Source organism: Thunnus thynnus, chromosome 22 (genome assembly GCF_963924715.1).
Source record: "Thunnus thynnus chromosome 22, fThuThy2.1, whole genome shotgun sequence".
NCBI classification, from domain to species: Eukaryota; Metazoa; Chordata; class Actinopteri; order Scombriformes; family Scombridae; genus Thunnus; species Thunnus thynnus.
The window spans coordinates 18,443,575-18,463,164 of record NC_089538.1 but is presented as its reverse complement, the minus strand read 5'-3'; the positions used below and the strand labels follow the sequence as shown (position 1 = coordinate 18,463,164).

The 19,590-nt window shown below is 37.8% G+C and overlaps 2 protein-coding genes across 2 annotated transcripts; both read right to left on the bottom strand.

Annotated features, from left to right (window-relative positions):
• Nucleotides 1-1,351: 1,351 nt before the first annotated feature.
• Nucleotides 1,352-12,464, bottom strand: LOC137174652 (sterile alpha motif domain-containing protein 9-like). Its single transcript, XM_067580073.1, has 9 exons — nucleotides 12,373-12,464; nucleotides 5,271-7,806; nucleotides 4,849-4,886; nucleotides 4,701-4,762; nucleotides 4,289-4,503; nucleotides 3,916-4,169; nucleotides 3,668-3,790; nucleotides 2,258-2,375; nucleotides 1,352-2,083 (listed from the first exon to the last, which is right to left on the bottom strand). The coding sequence occupies exons 1-9, from the start codon at nucleotides 12,391-12,393 to the stop codon at nucleotides 2,067-2,069; spliced, it is 3,384 nt and encodes a 1,127-aa protein (XP_067436174.1). The 5' UTR covers nucleotides 12,394-12,464; the 3' UTR covers nucleotides 1,352-2,066.
• A 4,523-nt stretch (nucleotides 12,465-16,987) lies between these two features.
• Nucleotides 16,988-19,590, bottom strand: LOC137175184 (sterile alpha motif domain-containing protein 9-like). The gene has a single exon (XM_067580890.1). It carries the CDS (start codon nucleotides 19,493-19,495, stop codon nucleotides 16,988-16,990), a length of 2,508 nt encoding a protein of 835 aa, XP_067436991.1. The 5' UTR covers nucleotides 19,496-19,590.

Here is a 19,590-nt window from a genome sequence, read left to right as displayed (position 1 = left end):
GCCAAGGAAGAATAAATTAAAAGTCAGTGCTAAGCTTCAATCGGTAATGTTAAAAACCACAAATCAAGCCAGCAATCTTGGTGTAGTCATGGACTCAAGCCTGAATTTCAACAGCCACATTAAGAGAATTGCAAAGTCAGCCTACTATCACCTGAAGAATATATCAAGGATTGAAGGACTTATGTAGCTGCAGGATTTGGAAAAACTTGTCCATGCGTTTATCTTCAGTAGGCCTTTACCACCGTAAAGGTGTCTTTACAGGTCTCCCTAAAACATCAATCAGGCAGCTGCAGCTAATTCAGAACGCTGCTGCTCGATTCCACACCAAGACCAAGAAAGTGGATCACATTACTCCAGTTCTCAGATCTTTACACTGGCTTCCTGTCTGTCAAAGAATTGATTTCAAAATATTGCTGTTAGTTTATAAAGCACTGAATGGTTTGGGGCCAAAATACATTTCTGATCTGCTGCTATGTTATGAACCATTCAGACCTCTCAGGTCATCTGGGACAGGTCTGCTTTCTGTTCTCAGAGTCAAAATTAAACATGGAGAAGCAGCGTTCAGTTTTTATGCTCCACATATCTGGAACAAACTCCCGGAAAACTGCAGGTCTGCTTGATCTCTTAGCTCTTTTAAATCAAGGCTGAAACAAATTTCAGTCTTTTGATTAATATCTTGCCCTGCACTGTAACTTTTATTCTCCTGTTTTAGCTGTTTATTCTATTTTGGCTTATTTTTATTTCCAATTTAACACATTTTTGTTGAAATGTGCTATACAAATAAACTTGCCTTGCCTTGTCTAAATAAGCTATAACAACTATTATAATAAATATTTTTCTTTCTGGCTTAATGGAATATTTATATAATACATTAAAATGGTTATAACTCCTGAGCTACACTATAAACATAGGGATTTTATTTAACTCTGTGGAAAGGTTATGTTCCCATAAAGATGATTGTTCATTGTGTCAGAAAAGCAGCAGGAGTTGATGGACACTTTAAAAAATGACTCTCTACCTGAATAAAAATAATTTTGAATCTTGATAACTGTGGATTTGTGTCAACTGGTCAGTAACACGGTGAGGCTGAATACCCAATAAAAGCAGATGTATTAACATTAAATAACAGTACTTTGTATTATTCCAGGCCAGGAAGAAGAGACTTGAATAAAATGATGGATATTACTGTGAGAATATAAGTCTATGCATTTTACATTGATATATATGTATAATGTATAGACTTCTTATGCTCTATAATCAATTTCACCTGAAATTCTTGATGTGTGTGAATGTGCAAATACAACCAATACAATACCACACTTTTGCTTTTAAAAGGAGTAGATTTATTTTTACAGAAATAAAACTTTTGTTACTAACTATTTCAAGTAAGAAAATGTCTCATTTGTAGATATCAACATCATGAGAAAATGAAAATAATCAATACATACATAGATTCACACTATACTTACTTGGTTATAGAGACAAAATTAAAAAAGGACAGAGGTAACATGGGGAAAAAAATCAATGACAAAGGATTAAAGTAATTGACCCATCTTATATCAAAACACTTGTCATGTCACATTAATCTGGTCTAACCATTTAGCTGATGACATTTTGTTGGGTTTTTAGTTGTACTAATAAAACAGAACACAGCTTCAATCTCTTCTTTCATCACACTAATACATAGTTATTATTTTCTTAGTCTTTAGTCAAGCACATTGCAGCAAAATCACAAGTCATTGAGTTATTCCTTACATATGAACATTTTCTTAAAACTGTGCCACACAATATAAAACACACTAAGAATATATTTTTTCTTTGTTTCATTTATTTGCATGTCGCCTCTTATAAATCTCATAATTCATTAAAGAAAATGCTAAAATCTGGAACCTAAGATATAAAATAAATCACAGAATAGATTCTTTGCAAAAACTAAAGTCAGAATACGCAGATGTTCAGTCATTTTGTGACTCCTCACAAAATGACACAATACAATTTCAGTGCGATGTAATTCTTCAGAATGCACCTCCTTTTGTTACCTCCTCATGGTGTTTATCTCCACTGTTTTAGTTTTGGTACTCATCTGGAATAGAATGCAGAATAAAGTGTTAATTTTGTAGTTGGTGCTTTTATGTTTTGCTTGAAATATATTCAGAACACAAGGTTTCTGCTTCACTAAAAAATAATATTTTTTTAATACATTTAAGGTGGTATAAATAGTGGTGTTGGAAATCTTTAATATTTAATAACCACTAACCTTTTGATATTGCACAGGTCCATACAATATGCTTCTCTTCATCTTCTAGTGTGAGCTTAACGTTACTCTCTGCATTTTTAATGAACACCTTAAAGAAATTTGGTGTACTGTGTACCACCTGTGGAAAAAATATTAAGAGAAAAACAGGGCTTTAAGAAATTAGAGTAAACATGGAGACATGCTCCTCACAAAGAATAAACCAGCTTTAACTAAGACTTTAATTCTCTCCACATACATTTTCTTCAACAAGGCTAACTTCAAGGGAAATTACCATCTTTTGTCTGAAATACAGACTGTTATTATGTTTATATACGACTAAATTGCAATAGCAAATACATTTTATCATACTGTAATGACAAAATATTAAAGGGGACATATTGTGCACATTTTTCCTCTGGGGCCCTACTGGAATATCTTTGCATGATTTACAGTTCAAAAAACTCCTTATTTATGCAGCCACTCAGTTCAGCCTATGTCTGAAAAAGGCTGTTTTAGCTCCTGGCTCTTTAAGGCCCCCCTTCGATGAGCCCACTCTGCTCTGATTGGTTAGCTTCCTGAAGCTGCGTCACAGAAGACTTTCAGGATGTTAAATCATGAAACAAACTATAGTCGTAGGATTTCTCTACTTTTTCTTGTTCTTTATTTAAACCAGAAAAAGCAAAATATGTCCCCTTTAATGTATTTGGCAAGTTGCTAAAATGTTTATACCGAAGGTATGAGTAAAATGTGCAGTGCCAACTTTTTTGCCAAAATATATGATCTTGCACAACAATATCTGCTGATAGCGACAACAGCAATACTCAACTGTGTTATGGTTATGTTTAGACGCTGGCAGTACTTGGTTAATGTAGGGAAAGATCATGGTCTTAGTGTAATACAGAAAAAAGTCTGCAGTGGATGATGAGACACAATGTGTTTATTAACATTTAATCGGAACTATAATTTTTTTCTAAACCCAACCAAAGCGCATTTGTTGCCTAAACCTAACAACACACAGGACTCAGGATGGAAACCCTTGTCTCTGGTGTCAACATCCTGTATCTTGTATTTCCGAAGTGCAGTACACAAATGAAGCGCTTTGTTCATTTAAAAAAAAAATTCTGGCAGCGAATATGTTTGTTACAGCACATAATTGGAAAAACAATTTAGCAGTATATAAGCGTAATTTCTAGGAGATAGGGTTGACCCTGGATGAATCAACCATTATACCAATAATAAACAGAACAATCTTCTGATCACTGATTTAATTTTATCCTCAGTAGCTTTTGGTAGCAATAGGGAGTATAACAATAAATAACTTTTATATCTTGTAGCTCAAAACAGGTTATGGTGTGATACTGTAAGCACCCATGGTATATAGTGGCTAGTAAACTCAGTAAACCTGTGTATTAGTTTAAAAGAATGTCAAACCGAAATTTCTGCAGAGTCTGCATCAGTTGTGAGGATGAATGACTCCAGCGTTTCAAGGGATTTCTCTGGGTTTGGCTTTTGGATCATTCTAGATCCCCTGGCCCTTTCCACTTGCTCCACTTCCTGTAAAAGAAATATCTCATTCTTAAATGTACCTCAGGGTCACCTTGAACCTTAAAGAACAAATGTATCCTTTGCTGATAATACATCACACAGTATGTAATGATCATTGTGACAACTGAACTGACCTGTTGTCGAGCAGGATCACAAACGATCACATAAATGTGTAATGTGAGTTGCTTCTGGTTGGTCCGATAAATCAACACGTTACAGTGGGCTTTCATTGGAAATCCAGCTTTTATCAGGACTGCATTTGTAGAGAAGCTGCTGGGCTGGAATAATCTGACATGTGAGGATGTGACCTCAGACACTTCTTCTAGAAAGTTTCCAGATTGTCCTTTGTGTAGAACTGCAAACTTGCCTGAAACTTTAGCTAAGCCATCTGGTCATGATACAAGAAGGAAAGACATTTAGCAGGAAAAAAGAGAAGTGTCATAATAATTATACACATGCTGAAGAACCTGAGTCAATTCTGTAGTTGTTATCATCATGTTCACTCACCCATACAGACCCAGTGTGGGAGATGCACTTCATCAAGCTCTCCGTCAGTGATGGTGATATCCATCAGGGGACCTCCTGGTTTGCAATGCACCATATTCAGCTTCTGCCAGTGTTCCTCCCAAGATTTAAACTGGTATGTGAAGCTGACTTTTTTCTTACAAACCCAGCGCAGCCCAGACACACTGCATTTGAAGTGTCCTGCTTCAGACTGCATCCTAAGGTTGTGACAAGGAAAATGTGTTGTTCTTCTTTGCCATCAAATGCAATGGAATCAAATACAACATTGATGGAAGGATATCTGGTGGATCCCATTTTTACTTTTGTGGTTAAAAATGTTATAAAGATTCACAGTTTTGATTTTTTTTCATACTTTCCATGTGTTGTGGTATTGTAATGAAGATGTTTTTCTTACCTGTAGATCGGGAGAGCATTCTCTGTTCTGCGCTCAGGTGTGGCTGCTGTCCAGTTGGAGTCCTATTTTGGAAGACCATACACTTTTGAGGTTGTTGTTGTTGAATCAACCATTTTGGATTTAAAAAAACGACAAAAATCTTTCTTACCTTGACACTGCCACAAGAGTCACAGCTTCTTGTAGGCCCTTAATATGACACATAAGCAGATAGAAACACATAACATTATATTAACATTTGTTCATTGTAAAATATTAATTTTTACACTATATTGTTTGCTATTTTGCTGATACAGTGTAAAGCATGGACACATAGTCAGTTTCCTGATTATTTCCTGGTATCTAATATTTAACTGGAAGCTTCATGGAAAGAAAGTTTACTGTTGGTAAATAGTGAAAGATATAATCAAGAGACTGTTCTGCTGACAGCTGATGTGAAACAAAATAGTTTGTCATCCAGTGTGGATGTAAATGAAGTAAGCATACAATTCAACAAATAGAGGAAGAAATCATATTTAATTGGACTATTGAAGTCATCAACTCTTATGGTCTTAGTTCTAATGACTTTCCTACCCTGTTTGTTGTTCTCTGTCTGGATGCCAAAGGCTACCAGACCTCTGATGGTGAATCCAAGGTAAAAGGAAACATCACGTTGAATCCAGAGGCTGTCTCGCATGTTTGCATTCACCATGACCTTCATGCCCCCTATAGCTGCAAACAATTTGTAGTTTTGGACTACTCCATGAAATTTCAAGAGTTTTTTGTTGACCCTAAGATCTTTAAAAATCTTATCATTGTTCATCATGTAGTTGATGAAGTCTGTTGTTGCGTCATCATTCTCCAACAAAAACTGACTATTGTTTGTTGGAGCAATTCTGCTCAGAGCCTCATCTTCACCAAGGTAAAATAAGGGACAAAGGTACCTTGATTGAAAGTACTTTGCATATACAGAGTCATAGGAGTGATTAATTTTTTGAACGAACAGCATTAGGTCAGAGGGACTGTTGTTGTCCCCAGGCCACTCTTTGAGGAGACCAACAATGGGAGGTTCAGGGGTGTCTGCATCACTTGGTGACATGTTCTCTTCCACATTATCTCCAAATGTATTCATGACATCTCTAATCAGGTCAGGTAGTGGATGCTCAGTATATTTACAGTAGCATGATGACACATCCTTCTGAATGTATGATGGATCATCTTTTTGAATGCCAGGCTTTGAGAAAGTTAGATAGGTATTTAAAAAGTTGCATTTTTTCTCGACCTCATCTCTGAGGCTGCTTATTAGACCATTAAATCTGTAGAGTTTGTTGTCTCCTAACGATCCCAGGACAGAGCCCATGGACACATTCTTGGTGAGAACTTTTTTCCAGGTTTCGTTCTGAGTAACAAGTTGGTCGTAAACAATGTTGCAAACCTGCAGGTAACCAAACTGCCCTCTGATGTTAAAAATATGTGAGACTTTGGTATTGCCATCTTCTTTCATGTCTGCACCATGTTCATTTTCAGCAAGTTGGTCTTCATCTTTGAAAGCTTGAATGGCCTTTTTGGCAAGTTTCAAACTTTCTCTCGGTTTAGCAGAGAAGTCTTTGTTCTTCAGATGGTTCTTATAGACTTGGCCCAGTGTATCAGCAACAAATGAATTTTTGGGATCTCTTTCCTTTGCTTCTTTTGCCCACCTTTCTGCCTGATTGTAGTCTTTTAGTTCGATGTAATAAAAACGAGCAAATGCTTGTGGGAAAAATGGATTTTGTAAAAATATCATTGACGCCATCTTTAAAACTGATGCACTCTGGACTTCGCTCTCCTTCCTTTGAATATCGAGAATCAGTCTAGAAAACCTTTCTCGGTCCTCTTTAATCTCATTACCATTGATTCTTTTCTTTGGGTTCTCTTCTACTTTCATCTCTCTTTTGGTCAGCATGTCTTTGACGAAACTAAGCAAACGTGGAGGAATCTCATCTCTACACAGAGAGTTCAAGAAGCTTCTTGCTGTGTCACTTCTGGTCACATCTGCCTCACCCATCAATTCAGTACAACACTGTGCTATCATTGGGTGAGCCATGCACACTTTTTTTCCAGATCTGACATCATGCTGGAAGGTGATGATGAGATGACTAAAGGGCTCCATTCTGTCCTCCAGTGAAAGGTGTCCATGGATGGAGTCTTCATGTTTGAGGAATTCCAGGCACTGAGACTCCAGGAGATATGAGCCTGGTACATAGGCATTCAGCAGGGATAGGAAGGTAGCAAGCTGGGTCTTCAGTGGTTTATTTGCTCTTTGGACTGTACTGAATACTGTGCATGCTTGTTTGACGTACGCTTGAGAGAAATTAGTTTGCATTATGTTAAAGCCATGAAATTGTCCACATTTATCCCTGTACTTTCTGCTCAGCTCTTTCTTTTTCTCATCAAACTTCTGTTTCTCTGTGTCAGAGAGTGCTTTTTGTAGGATAACGTGGTCACTCTGTAGAACTTCCTTTCTCACACAGGTGAAGAAAATTACCACAGGGATATTGGTAACTATCCTCTGTTGAACCATCTTTTCCATAATGCTGTCTTGGAGATTTTCCAGAATGTGTTCATCATTCAGTAGCAGCAGCACAGTGTTCTGGTTGCCTCGACTGCCTGCTGTGAAAAGATGGACCACCTCTGTTGCAACATTCATGATGTCGGAGGTTGAGCCTGTTAAAACAGCACACCTGAAGGACCTCCTCAAGTCCCACAACACCTGCATGGCCAGTGTGGTTCCCCCACATCCTGGTTGGTGGAACAGTTTAACATTTGATATTCCTGGAAGTTTTCTTTTGTTCTGAATTTGTTGTTTAAGTGAATCGTATCCATCTCGTTTAATAAAGGAAGTTCCAGTGCCGTCTGACTCGGCCTGTTCACTAATGTGAAAGTTTAACCATTCGGGAGGGGCACCTCTGTAAAAGGTTTCTTCCGTCTGCACAACAACTTTTGGATCTAAAGATTCTCCTTTGAACTGATTTGCATAGAGAACATCCAACAATGAGAAGGAATCTCTCATTTCTTTTCCCACACAAATTTCTCCACTTCTAGCAGTGGACAGGGCTAGTTCACTTGCCATCTTGGACTCAGTGTCTTGTTCCTTAATCAATGTCAAAAAGGAGAAGAAAAAAAAAGAAAAAAATTACATGCAACATTTATATAATGATGCACAATTTAAAATATCCAACAGTATATACAATAGGTTAAATTAGCTTCACTTCAACAAGTTCATGACTCGGTAATACAACAATATAACACTGACAGGGACCACTCTAACTAATGAGTAAATTCACTTTTGATACTTAGTGCATATTGCTGCTAATACTTTAAGTGATATTTTGCATGTGACACTTTTACAGGAGTTTAAGGGCCTTATTTTTATGCTGGCGCAGGGCACGAAGCGCAGTGGTGCACCATCAAGCCAACCTGTTCTCATTCCCAGGATGTCAAATACTGATGCTTTGTTACATCCCTCAGCATCTGAGAGCGACGCACAAGGCACCCTTTAGCATCTCTATGAGATGCAAGCTGTAGCTCCTTGACATACCCACGCTACTACGGCAGTTCAGACTGGCCTCTTGCCGTGCCAGGAGGTGAAACAAGTGGGGCCTAGGCAACTCTGTGACCCTTGCTCCTTGAAAAACAAGTTGGATGAACTGCGCGCACAGGTCAGAACCTGCTTCGAGTATCGTAAGTCTAGCTTGCTGGTTTTTATGGACAGATGATGCAATGACGTGCTGGACAATTATATACAAATCGACTGGTTTTCCCACATACACTCTGATAGAGATGAACTCTGGTAAAACAAGAGGGGAGGGGTTTGTGATTACGTTAAAGATAGGTGGTGCCATAACTTTGCAATTAGAGACACCCTGTGAACATATTACCTACCAGTAGTCAAATTACAGACTGTGTCCACCAGCATCTACAAAATAAGCCTGACGAACCCATGTTGATCCAAGGTGATTTTAACCATTGCAGATTAGAGAAATCCCTGCCAGGCTTTTACAAATATGTTAAGTGCAGCATGAGGAACAACATTCTTGACAAGTACTACGGTTATATTAAAGATGCCTACACAGCCTCAGAGGGAGCTAGGCCTCCTCTTGGCAGTTTTGATCATTATGTTATCCAGCTGCTTACCACCTATCGGTCAGTCTTCAAGTCCAGTTATCCAGTAATTAAGACTGTAAAAGTGTGATCTAGTGACAATACAGAGGAGCTAAGAAGATGCTTTTTCTGCACAAACTGGGACATTTTCTTCCAGGATGCAGATATTGACATAGTCACAGAATCAATCACTGCCATATCTCAGAAAACTATTAAGAGATATCCAAATAATAAACCTATATCACAAAAGGAATTAAGGAATGTATTAATAGGAAGAAAATGGCCTACAGATCAGGAGACACTAAAGGACTGAAGGCTGTACAAGAGGGCCTCAAACGGCAATTGAGGGCAGCACAGACACAGCGCAAGGAATAGGCAAGATTTGTACAAATCTGACACAAAGAAACTCTGGGACTCAATTCGAGAGATGACCAGTATGGATTCCAGAAGGAAGCCCTTGTTTGCTTACAGCAAAACTGAACTGAATCATTTTTATATGCGATTTAAAACTGATACTTTTCAGGAATGCTGTTAAGTTTTAGCTAAAGTAACTTGTAATGTTTGTGATGACAGAATGTTAATAGATCCATGTACAATTACCAAGGCTTTTAAAACTATGCACACTAACAAAGCAATGGGGCCAGATGGCATGTCTGCTTTTAACATTTTGCTGAGGAACCCACATCAGCCTGGCATAAACTCTTTCAGCTCTCTATAGATACACACACAGTGCCAGAGCATTAGAAAAAAATCCATTATAATTCCAAGTCACTTATGATGAAGGAAAAAAATAAGGAGTGCTGCACTGGGTTGGGAAACTATTGTTGCTAATGTTGAAGTAAAGAAAATCAAGTGCTCTTCAGAAATAGGGCAAGTAGTCAAATAAGAATAAAAAAACAATGACTATCCAGTTTACTTTAAACAGAGGTCGATGGTGTAGAGGAGCAGTCTTCATTGCACTTAATATCCTGATGAAGACTCCCTGAGTCGAAATGCATTAGTATGTCCATGTATTAAGGATTTTTAACCCACTATCAGAGTGCCTTGGATGGTTTTTCGACTGCCCCTCTACACCATAGACTTCCATTTAAAGTAAGCTGGACAGTCATTGTTTTTTTATTCTTATTTGACCATTATAATTCCAGCTCCCAAAAAGTCTTGTCCCCAGGAATATAATGATTACAGGCCAGTGACCTTAATTTCCATTGTTATGAAATCAATGGAGGATCATAACAGAGAAACAACATGAGGATGTGGAGCCATCCCTAGATCAGTACCAATTTGCCTATATAAGAAATTGCAGCACAAATGATGCCATCTCCACAATACTGCACCTTGTCTTGAAGCACTTAGAAAATCCTGTTGCATATGCCAGACTGATTTTTATTGATTTTGGCTCTGCTTTTAATACTATTCATCCACACACCCTGCTTAAAAAATTAGTTCAGTTGAAGGTTAATCCTTTTTTGATCAAATAGGCCACAACAAGCTAAATTTAATTCAGCATTTTCTGATACAGTAGTAAGCAACTCTGTATACAAATGACTGTGTCAGCTCTCAGCCTAATCAATTTTTCTCACTGTTACCCTAAGTTTACTTACAAGTAACTCCAACATTGCCAGCTATGAAGCTGAAGTGGACAGGTTTGTGGACTGGTGTGATGAGCATCACTTGCACATTAATGTACACAAAACTGAAGAAATTATGTTGGATCCCAGATCAGTTGGAGACTAGAGCTCTGTTGCCATACATGGCCATGACATCAGAGAGGTCACTTCTTACAAATATTTAGGGGTCCACATTGTAGTGAGCTTATAGCGCTATTACAGAGTCCATCTTACATTATGGTATTACGAGCTGGTTTGGAAAACACTGTTACCAACTCATATTTTAGGCCGTTTTGGTTCGACAATGTTAATTTCATACATGTAACACTCACTTTGTCTGAGTAAGGAGGGGATGTAATTCTCAGCAGGTAATAGAATACACCTGCTGAATAATGCATCCTCACAATAACTTTATTTCTGAAGATCTATGAACCAAATGATTTACCAGCACATACTTATGGCTGTTTTGGCTCCATAGTGTGAATTTCAAAAATTTAATAATGACCTAAGCTGAAATAACAGGGGATGCATTACGCCGGCAGCAACAATCAGTTCTGCTGAATAATGCACACACCCCTTAACACTCAGTAATGACACTTTAAATCAAAATTGATAGGAATCACATTTTTTCATCACATACTTTATTTGATCGACTATGACAGAGTGAATTTGACACCCCAGATTATTTTTTCTGCATTTAAAAACCTCATTTGAGTGTAATTATCTGAAATCCTATGCTTAAAAACACATCAACAAAGAACACCAAAGAGTTTGCCCTAAATATTGAGAGATTAATCAAGGAAACCTTGTAAATTTCAGACTAATCATATTGAGGAAATACTACTAACACTGAATCTAATAAAACATTGATTTCAGATGAACCTGACAAAGAAGATAATACTGTTTTTAAACAGTAACGTTACTTTGCCATAAAACATCATCACAATGTCTGGTACGCAAGTTTCCCTTTAGCTGTGCGCGCTCCCGCGAGGTGCATGCAGTTCTCGGTAAGCGGAACTCGGCATGACACCAGAGCAGTTGCTCTGAGCGTATAATAATGACGCGGATGGCTTTGCATTGGAGTTTGTTGGAGGTCTGGTGCGTCTCGACAGACGCTATAACGGATGCCTTGTGCGTCGGTGCGTCGGTATCAGACGCCGAGGGGCGTGATAAAACATCGATGTTTGACGCTCTGGGACTACGCCGGTTGGTGTCTCGCGGTGCGCCACAGTGGGAGGAAAGGCGCATTAAAGGGTGTGGCGATGCCAATCCAGCAGCGCACTGCAATCTGGGTGTCGAGAATAAATCCGCTGCTCTCCTCGTCAGAGCAGGTTGAAAGCTCGACGCACTTATGTTCCCTAATATTTTGTCACTTTATTTGGTGAAGGCACACACATACAAACCTCTCTGAAATCACACAAACCTCTTTTTTCGGGTTTAGCTCATCAATAAACTTTCCGGATATTTTTTCTGGTATGGCATAAATCCCAGCGATACTGAATGAAGATGAATGAGGATTCTTTCCAGCATCTATCATCCACAACAGCTAGCATCGTATACTGTCAGCCTTTACTCTGCTGTGGTGACTCTCTGTAAAACCATCTGAAGGCGGCTGGTATCTGTTTCATCTGCAGTCTCTAATTGGAGTGATAATGCGCATTATCAAGGCACAATTACGCGCGCCAGATACGCTCGTTCAACTTTGTGCCACCAGCAGCAGACTTGCAAAATAACCACAGAAACCTCTGTACTTATATGTAGTTATGAAAATCAAAATTATCTTTCAAATGCTTAAATTGGTTTTTAAGATTCAATTATATTTTTGCCAAACAGGAATACTACACATCTAATCTGTGTCAGAGTTTGTGCGTTATATTGCCTCATAATTCTAGCGACTACCAATAAAGTGCTTTAAAGTAAAAAAAATAACAATATCAGAAGCGGCTTACCTCAGCCCACTTTACTCTCATCCTCTGTGTGATCTGTCTTTCGTTTCCCGTTTCTCCTCCTTTCTATTAACTCTGAAGAGTTTCAGTTTCGTTTCAGCCAAAACAATCCCCTCATTGTCTCAAACCTACTTACATCAAATACTGTGGTGTCCTTGAACAGCACTAATCTGTCAGACTCATTTGAAAAAATGTAAAAACAATTGATAGTATCAAGTAAGTATAAAAAGTGGTTATAACAGATATCAGTTTGTATTACACTCCCACATGTGATTTTATACAGTATGTCAAATAGTCAAACACCGCAACTCAGAGCTGTGGGATCATGTTTCAATTTGGGGTTGCTGTGGGGATGACGCAATATGTGTGTCAACACCCATATGAAAAAGAACTTTATAAATGGTATATGCTGTAAAATGTACATTGGTTGTGCAGGTTTTCTTATCGCCCTTAAAAAATGAGTCATATATTTTGATGAACATACAATATTTGTCTATGAAAGGAATGATAATCATGTAAGAAAGAAAATTCTAGAACCTAAGATCCACTTTTAACCACTTCCTGAAATCAAAATATCATAGTATGAACGTAACCTACAAAAATTACATGAAACTTTTTTATTTATTTAATCCTTGAGACCCACAAAAGACCTATTTTTGTCTTTTTCAAGGGGGGACAGGGGATGTTAAGGGGGAGATAGCAGGTCAACTGTATACGCCACATAGAAGGGGTATACATTGTTGCGTCTGGTTATTAGTAATAATTCATGCTCTATATATTTAATCAATTTCACCTGAAATTCTTAATGTGTATGAATGTGCAAATACAACCAATACAATACCACACATTTGTCTTTAAAAGGAGTAGATTTATTTTTGCAGAAATAAAACTTTTACTGGTAACTATTTAAGAAAGTAAGAAAATGTCTCAGTTGTAGATGTTTACAATCATCAATTACTGATCTATTTTGATTTTCTTTTTTTTTGACTCATGAGAAAATGAAAACAGATGAGATACAGACTATACTTATTTTGTTATAGAGATAAAATTAAAAAAGGACAGAGGTAACATGGGAAAAAAAAATCAATGACACAGGATTAAAGTAATTGACCCATCTTATATTAAAACACTTGTCATGTCATTATTCTGGTCTAACCATTTAGCTGATGACATTTTGTTGGGTTTTTTGGTTGTACTAATCAAACAGAACAAACCTTCAATCTTTTCATTAATAACATTAATATATAGTTATTGTTTTCTTAGTCATTAGTCAAACACACTGCAGCAAAACCTCAAGTCACGTTTTTCCATACATGTTTTCTTAAAAACTGTGCAATGCAATATGAAACACATTTAAAACAACATAATCTGTGCCTTTAAAAAATGCACCAAAGTGTGTCCTTCACCATTTAATTGGGTTTTCTTGACATGTCTTGCAAAACAATGAATATTTATATTGAAGAAAGGAAAGATAACATTGAAAAGCCCAATATTGCAATTATTTTACAGTAAGAATATATTTTTTCTTTGTTTTCTTTGTTTGTGTGTTGCTTCTTATAGTTTCATGAATCTCAGAAATTCAAATTAAATTTAAAATCATTTAAAAAAAAAAGCTAAAATCTGGAACCTAAGATATAAAATAAATCACAGAATAGATTCTTTGCGAAGACTTAAGTCAGAATATACAGATGTTCTGTCATTTTGTGACTCTTCTCTTACAATTTCAGTGTGATGTAATTCTTCAGAATGCTCCTCCTTTTGTTACCTCCTCATGGTGTTTGTCTCCACTGTTTTAGTTTTGGTACTCATCTGGAATAAAATGCAGAATTAAGTGTTAATTTGGTAGTTGGTGCTTCTATATGTTTTGCTTGAAATATAGTCAGAACACAAGACTTCTCCTTCACTAAAAAATAATATTTTCTTTAATACATTTAAGGTTGTATAAATAGTAGTGTTGGAAATCTTTAATATTTAATAACCACTAACCTTTTGAAATTGCACAGGTCCATACAATGTGCTTCTTTTCATCTTGTAGTGTGAGCTTGAAGTCACTGTCTGCATTTTTAATGAACACCTTAAAGAAATTTGGTATACCGAGTACCACCTGTGGAAAAAATATTATGAGAAAAACAGAGAGATTAGAGAAAAGCCTGTGACATGACTTTTATTAATTAGATATGTTATATATTTGCAAATTTTTCATATTAATGTCCAGGTAGGATGTCAGTAAATACAAGTGTTTTCTTCATTAGAAATTAGAGTAGACAAGCAGACATGCTCCTCACAAAGAATCTTCAACATCAACATATTTTGTTGACTAACTTTAAGGGAAATGACTAGTGTTGTTATGTTTACAAATGACTAAATTGCAACAGCACATACATTTTGTCATACTGTAATGACAAAATGTTAAAGGGGACATATTATGCAAGGGGTCTACATTTTCAATCTGGGGCTCTACTGGAATATCTTTGCATCATTTACTTTTAAAAAACTATCTAAAACTTTATCTTATACTGATCATTTATGCAGCCCCTCAGTTCAGCCTCTGTGTGAAACAGGCTGTTTTATCTCCTTTCTCTTCAAGGCCCCCCACCCAATGAGCCGACTCTGTTCTGGTTGGTTAGCTTCCTGAAGCTGCATCATGGCAGACTTCCAGCCACTCAGGAGGCGACGTTAACAAATCATGAAACAAACTATAGTTGTAGGATTTCACTACTTTTTCTCATTCCTTGTTCGAAATGGAAACTGACAGCAATTATGTTTGTTAGAGCAACGGAACTGGAAAACAATTTAGTATATAAGTGTAATTTCTAGGAGATCGGGTTGACCCTGGAGGAATCAACCATGATACCAATAATAAATAGAACAGTCTTCTGATCACTGATCTGTTTTAATTTTATGTTCAGTAGCTCTTAGTAGCAATAGAGAGTATAGCAATAAATCACTTTTATATCTTGTAGCTCAAAACAGGTTATGGTGTGATACTGTAGTAGCCCATGGTATATAGTAGCTAGTAAGCTAAGCAGACATGTGTATTAGTGTAAAAAAATTTAAACTGTACAGGAGAAATTTTTGCAGCGTCTGCATCAGTTGTGAGGATGTATGAAGCCAGCATTTTTAGTGACTTCTCTGGGTTTGGCTTTTGAATCATTCTGGATCCACGGGCCCTTTCCATTTGCTCCACTTCCTGTAAAAGAAATATCTCATTCTTAAATGTGCTTCATGGTCACAGTAGACAATGTTTTTGCCTGTGTTTTGATGTATCACAGCTTCAACAACAAATTTAATTTTCCTGATAATTCACACAGTATTTAGTGATTATTGTGACAACTGAACTGACCTGTTGTCGAGCAGGATCATGAGGGATCAGATGAATGTGTAGTGTGAGTTTCTTCTGGTTCGTCTGATAAATCAACACGTTACAGTGGGCTTTCACTGGAGATTCAGCTGTTACCAGGACTCCATTTGTAGAGAAGCTGCTGGGCTGGAGTAATCTGACATGTGAGGATGTGACCTCAGACACTTCTTCTAGAAAGTTTCCAGATTGTCCTTTGTGTAGAACTGCAAACTTGTCTGAAACTTTAGGGAAGCCATCTGAACATGATGCAAGAAGAAAAGACATTTAGCAGGAAAAAAGAGAAGTGTCATAATAATTATACACATGCTGAAGAACCTGAGTCAATTCTGTAGTTGTTATTAACATGTTCACTCACCTAAACAGACCCAGTGTGGGAGATGCACTTCATCAAGCTCTCCGTCAGTGACAGTGATATACATCAGGGGACCTCCTGGTTTGCAATGCACCGTGTCCAGCTTCTGTCTGTGTTCCTCCCAAGATCTAAACTGGTATGTGAAATTGACTTTTTTCTTACAAACCCAGCGCAGCCCAGACACACTGCATTTGAAGTGTCCTGCCTCTGACTGCATCCTAAGGTTATGACAAGGAAAACATGGTGTTCTTCTTTGCCATGTAATGCAACGGTATCAAATACAGCATTGATGAAACAATATGTGATGGATCATGTTTTTACTTTTGTGGTTAAAAATGATATCAAGATTCATATCTTTGTATATTATTTTTTCCATGTGCTGTGACATTGTAATGAAGATGTTGTTCTTACCTGTAGGTCGGGAGAGCATTCCCTGTTCTGCGTTCAGGTGTGGCTGCTGTCCAGTTGGAGTCCTAGTTTAGAAGACCATACACTTTTGAGGTTGTTGTTTATGTTGAATCAACCATTTTTGATTTAAAAAACAACACAAAAAAATTTCTTACCATGACACCGCCACAAGAGGCACACATTCTCAGAGGCCCTTATTATGAAACATAGGCAGATACAAACACATAACATTATATTCATCGTAAAATATTCATATAGTCTGGAAGTTTCATGGAAAGAAAATTTACAAGCAAGCAGTTCACTGTCTTTGTTGATACTGTTGGGAAATAGTGAAAGACATAATCAAGAGACTGTTATGCTGACCTGTTGTAATGTCAACAGCTGATGTGAAACAAAACAGTGTGGATGTAAATTGTACATAAAGTAAGCATACAATTCAACAAACAGAGGAAAAAATATTCAATTGGACTACTGAAGTCATCAACTCTTATGTTCTCTTATGTTCTAATGACTTTCCTACCTTGTTTGTTGTTCTCTGTCTGGATGCCAAAGGCTTCCAGACCTCTGATGGTGAATCCAAGGTAAAAGGAAACATCACGTTGAATCCAGAGGCTGTCTCGCATTTTGGCATTCACCATGATCTTCCTGCCCCCTATAGTTGCAAACAACTTGTAGTTTTGGACTACTCCATGAAATTTCAAGAGGTGTTTTTGAACCCTCAGATCTTTAAAAATCTTATCGTTGTATGTCATGTAGTTGATGAAGTCTTCTGTTGCATCCTCAATCTTCAGCAAGAATTGTCTGTCGTCTGTTGGAGCAATTCTGCTCAGAGCCTCATCTTTATGAAGGTAAAATAAGGGACGAAGGTACCTTGATCGAAAGTACTTTGCATATGCACAGTCATAGGAGCGGTTAATTTTTTGAATGAACAGCATTAGGTCAGAGGAATTGTTGTTGTCCTCCGGCCACTCTTTGAGGAGAGCAACAATGTGAGGTTCAGGTGTGTCTGCATCATTTGGTGACACATTCTCTTCAACAGTATCTTCAAATGTTTTCATCATATCTAAAATCAGGTCAGGTAGTGGATGCTCAGTATATTTACGGTAGCATGATGACACATCACTCTGAATGTATGATGGATCATCTTTTTGAATGCCAGGCTTTGAGAAAGTAAGATAGGCATTAAAAAAGTTGCATTTTTTCTCGACCTCTTCTTTGAGGCTGCTTATTAGACCATTAAATCTGTAGAGTTTGTTGTCTCTTAATGATCCCAGGACAGAGCCCATGGACACAGTCTTCGTGAGAACTTTTTTCCAGGTTTCGTTCTGAAGTTTGTCGTACACAATGTTGCAAACCTGCAGGTAACCAAACTGCCCTCTGGTGTTGAAAATATGCGGGACTTTGGTATTGCCATCTTCTTTCATGTCTGCACCATGTTCATTTTCAGCAAGTTGTTCTTCATCTTTGAAAGCTTCAATGGCCTTTTTGGCAAGTTGAAGAATTTCTCTCGGTTTAGCAGAGAAGTCTCTGTTCTTCAGATGGTTCTTATAGACTTGGCCCAGTGTATCAGCAACAAATGAATTTTTGGGATCTCTTTTCTTTGCTTCTTTTGCCCACCTTTCTGCCTGATTGTAGTCTCTTAGTTCGATGTAATAAATACGAGCAAGTGCTTGTGGGAAAAAAGGATTTTGTACAAATATCTTTGATGCCACCTTTAAAACTGATGCACTCTGGACTACTGATGCACGCTGGTCTTCGCTCTCCTCCCTTTGAATATCGAGAATCAGTCTAGAAAACCTTTCTTGGTCCTCTTTAAGCTCTCTTTTGGTCAGCATGTCTTTGACGAAACCAAGCAAACATGGAGGAATCTCATCTCTACACAGAGAGTTCAAGAAGTTTCTTGCTGTGTCACTTCTGGTCACACCTGCCTCACTCATCAATTCAGTACAACACTGTGCTATCATTGGGTGAGCCATGCACACTTTTTTTTCAGATCGTACATCATGTTGGAAGGTGATGATGAGATGACTAAAGGGCTCCATTCTGTCCTCCAGTGAAAGGTGTCCATGGATGGAGTCTTCATGTTTGAGGAATTTCAGGCACTGAGACTCCAGGAGATATGAGCCTGGTACATAGGCATTCAGCAGGGATAGGAAGGTAGCAAGCTGGGTCTTCAGTGGTTTATTTGCTCTTTGGACTGTACTGAATACTGTGCATGCTTGTTCGACATACTCTTCAGAGAAATTACGTTCCATTATGTTAAAGCCATGAAAATGTTCACATTTATCCCTGTACCTTCTGCTCAGCTCTTCCTTTTTCTCATTAAACTTTTGTTTCTCTGTGTTAGAGAGTACTTTTTGTAAGACAACATGGTCACTCTGTAGAACTTCATCCTTTCTCACACAGCAGAGCAAAATTGCTACGGGCATACAGGTAACTATCTTCTGTTCATCAATCTTTTCCATAATGCTGTTTTGGAGATTTTCCAGAATGTGCTCATCATTCAGTAGCAGCAACACGGTGTTCTGGTGGCCGCGACTCCCTGCTGTGAAAAGATGGACCACCTCGGTTGCAACATTTGTGATGTCTGAGGTTGAGCCTGTTAAAACAGCACACCTGAAGGACTTCCTCATGTCCCACAAAACCTGCATGGCCAGTGTGGTTCCCCCACATCCTGGTTGGTGGAACAGTTTAACAGTTGATATTCCTGGAAGTTTTCTTTTGTTCTGAATTTGTAGCTTAAGTGAATCGTATCCATCTCGTTTAATAAAGGAAGTTCCAGTGCAGTCTGACTTGGCCTGTTCACTAATGTGAAAGTTTAACCATTCAGGAGGGGCACCTCTGTAAAAGGTCTCCTCTGTCTGCTCAACAACTTCTGGATCTAAAGACTCTCCTTTGAATTGATTTGCATAGAGGACATCCAACAATGAGAAGTAATCTGTCATTTCACTTCCCACATAAATTTCTCCACTTCTAGCAGTGGACAGGGCTAGTTCACTTGCCATCTTGGACTCAGTGTCTTGTTCCTTAATCAATGTCAAAAAGGAGAAGAAAAAAAAAAGAAAAAAATTACATGCAACATTTATATAATGATGCACAA

Bases quoted from the DNA above. Each gene is read 5' to 3' on its own strand.
- LOC137174652 (XM_067580073.1), bottom strand. From the start codon at position 12,393: ATGAGAGTAAAGTGGGCTGAG. The intron at 4,887-5,270 runs GTAGGAAAGTCA...TGTCATATTAAG, and splicing joins GACAGAGAACAACAAACAGG to GGCCTACAAGAAGCTGTGAC. The intron at 2,376-3,667 runs GTTTGACATTCT...TTTTTTCCACAG, and splicing joins CAGACTCTGCAGAAATTTCG to GTGGTACACAGTACACCAAA.
- LOC137175184 (XM_067580890.1), bottom strand. From the start codon at position 19,495: ATGGCAAGTGAACTAGCCCTGTCCACTGCTAGAAGTGGAGAAATTTAT.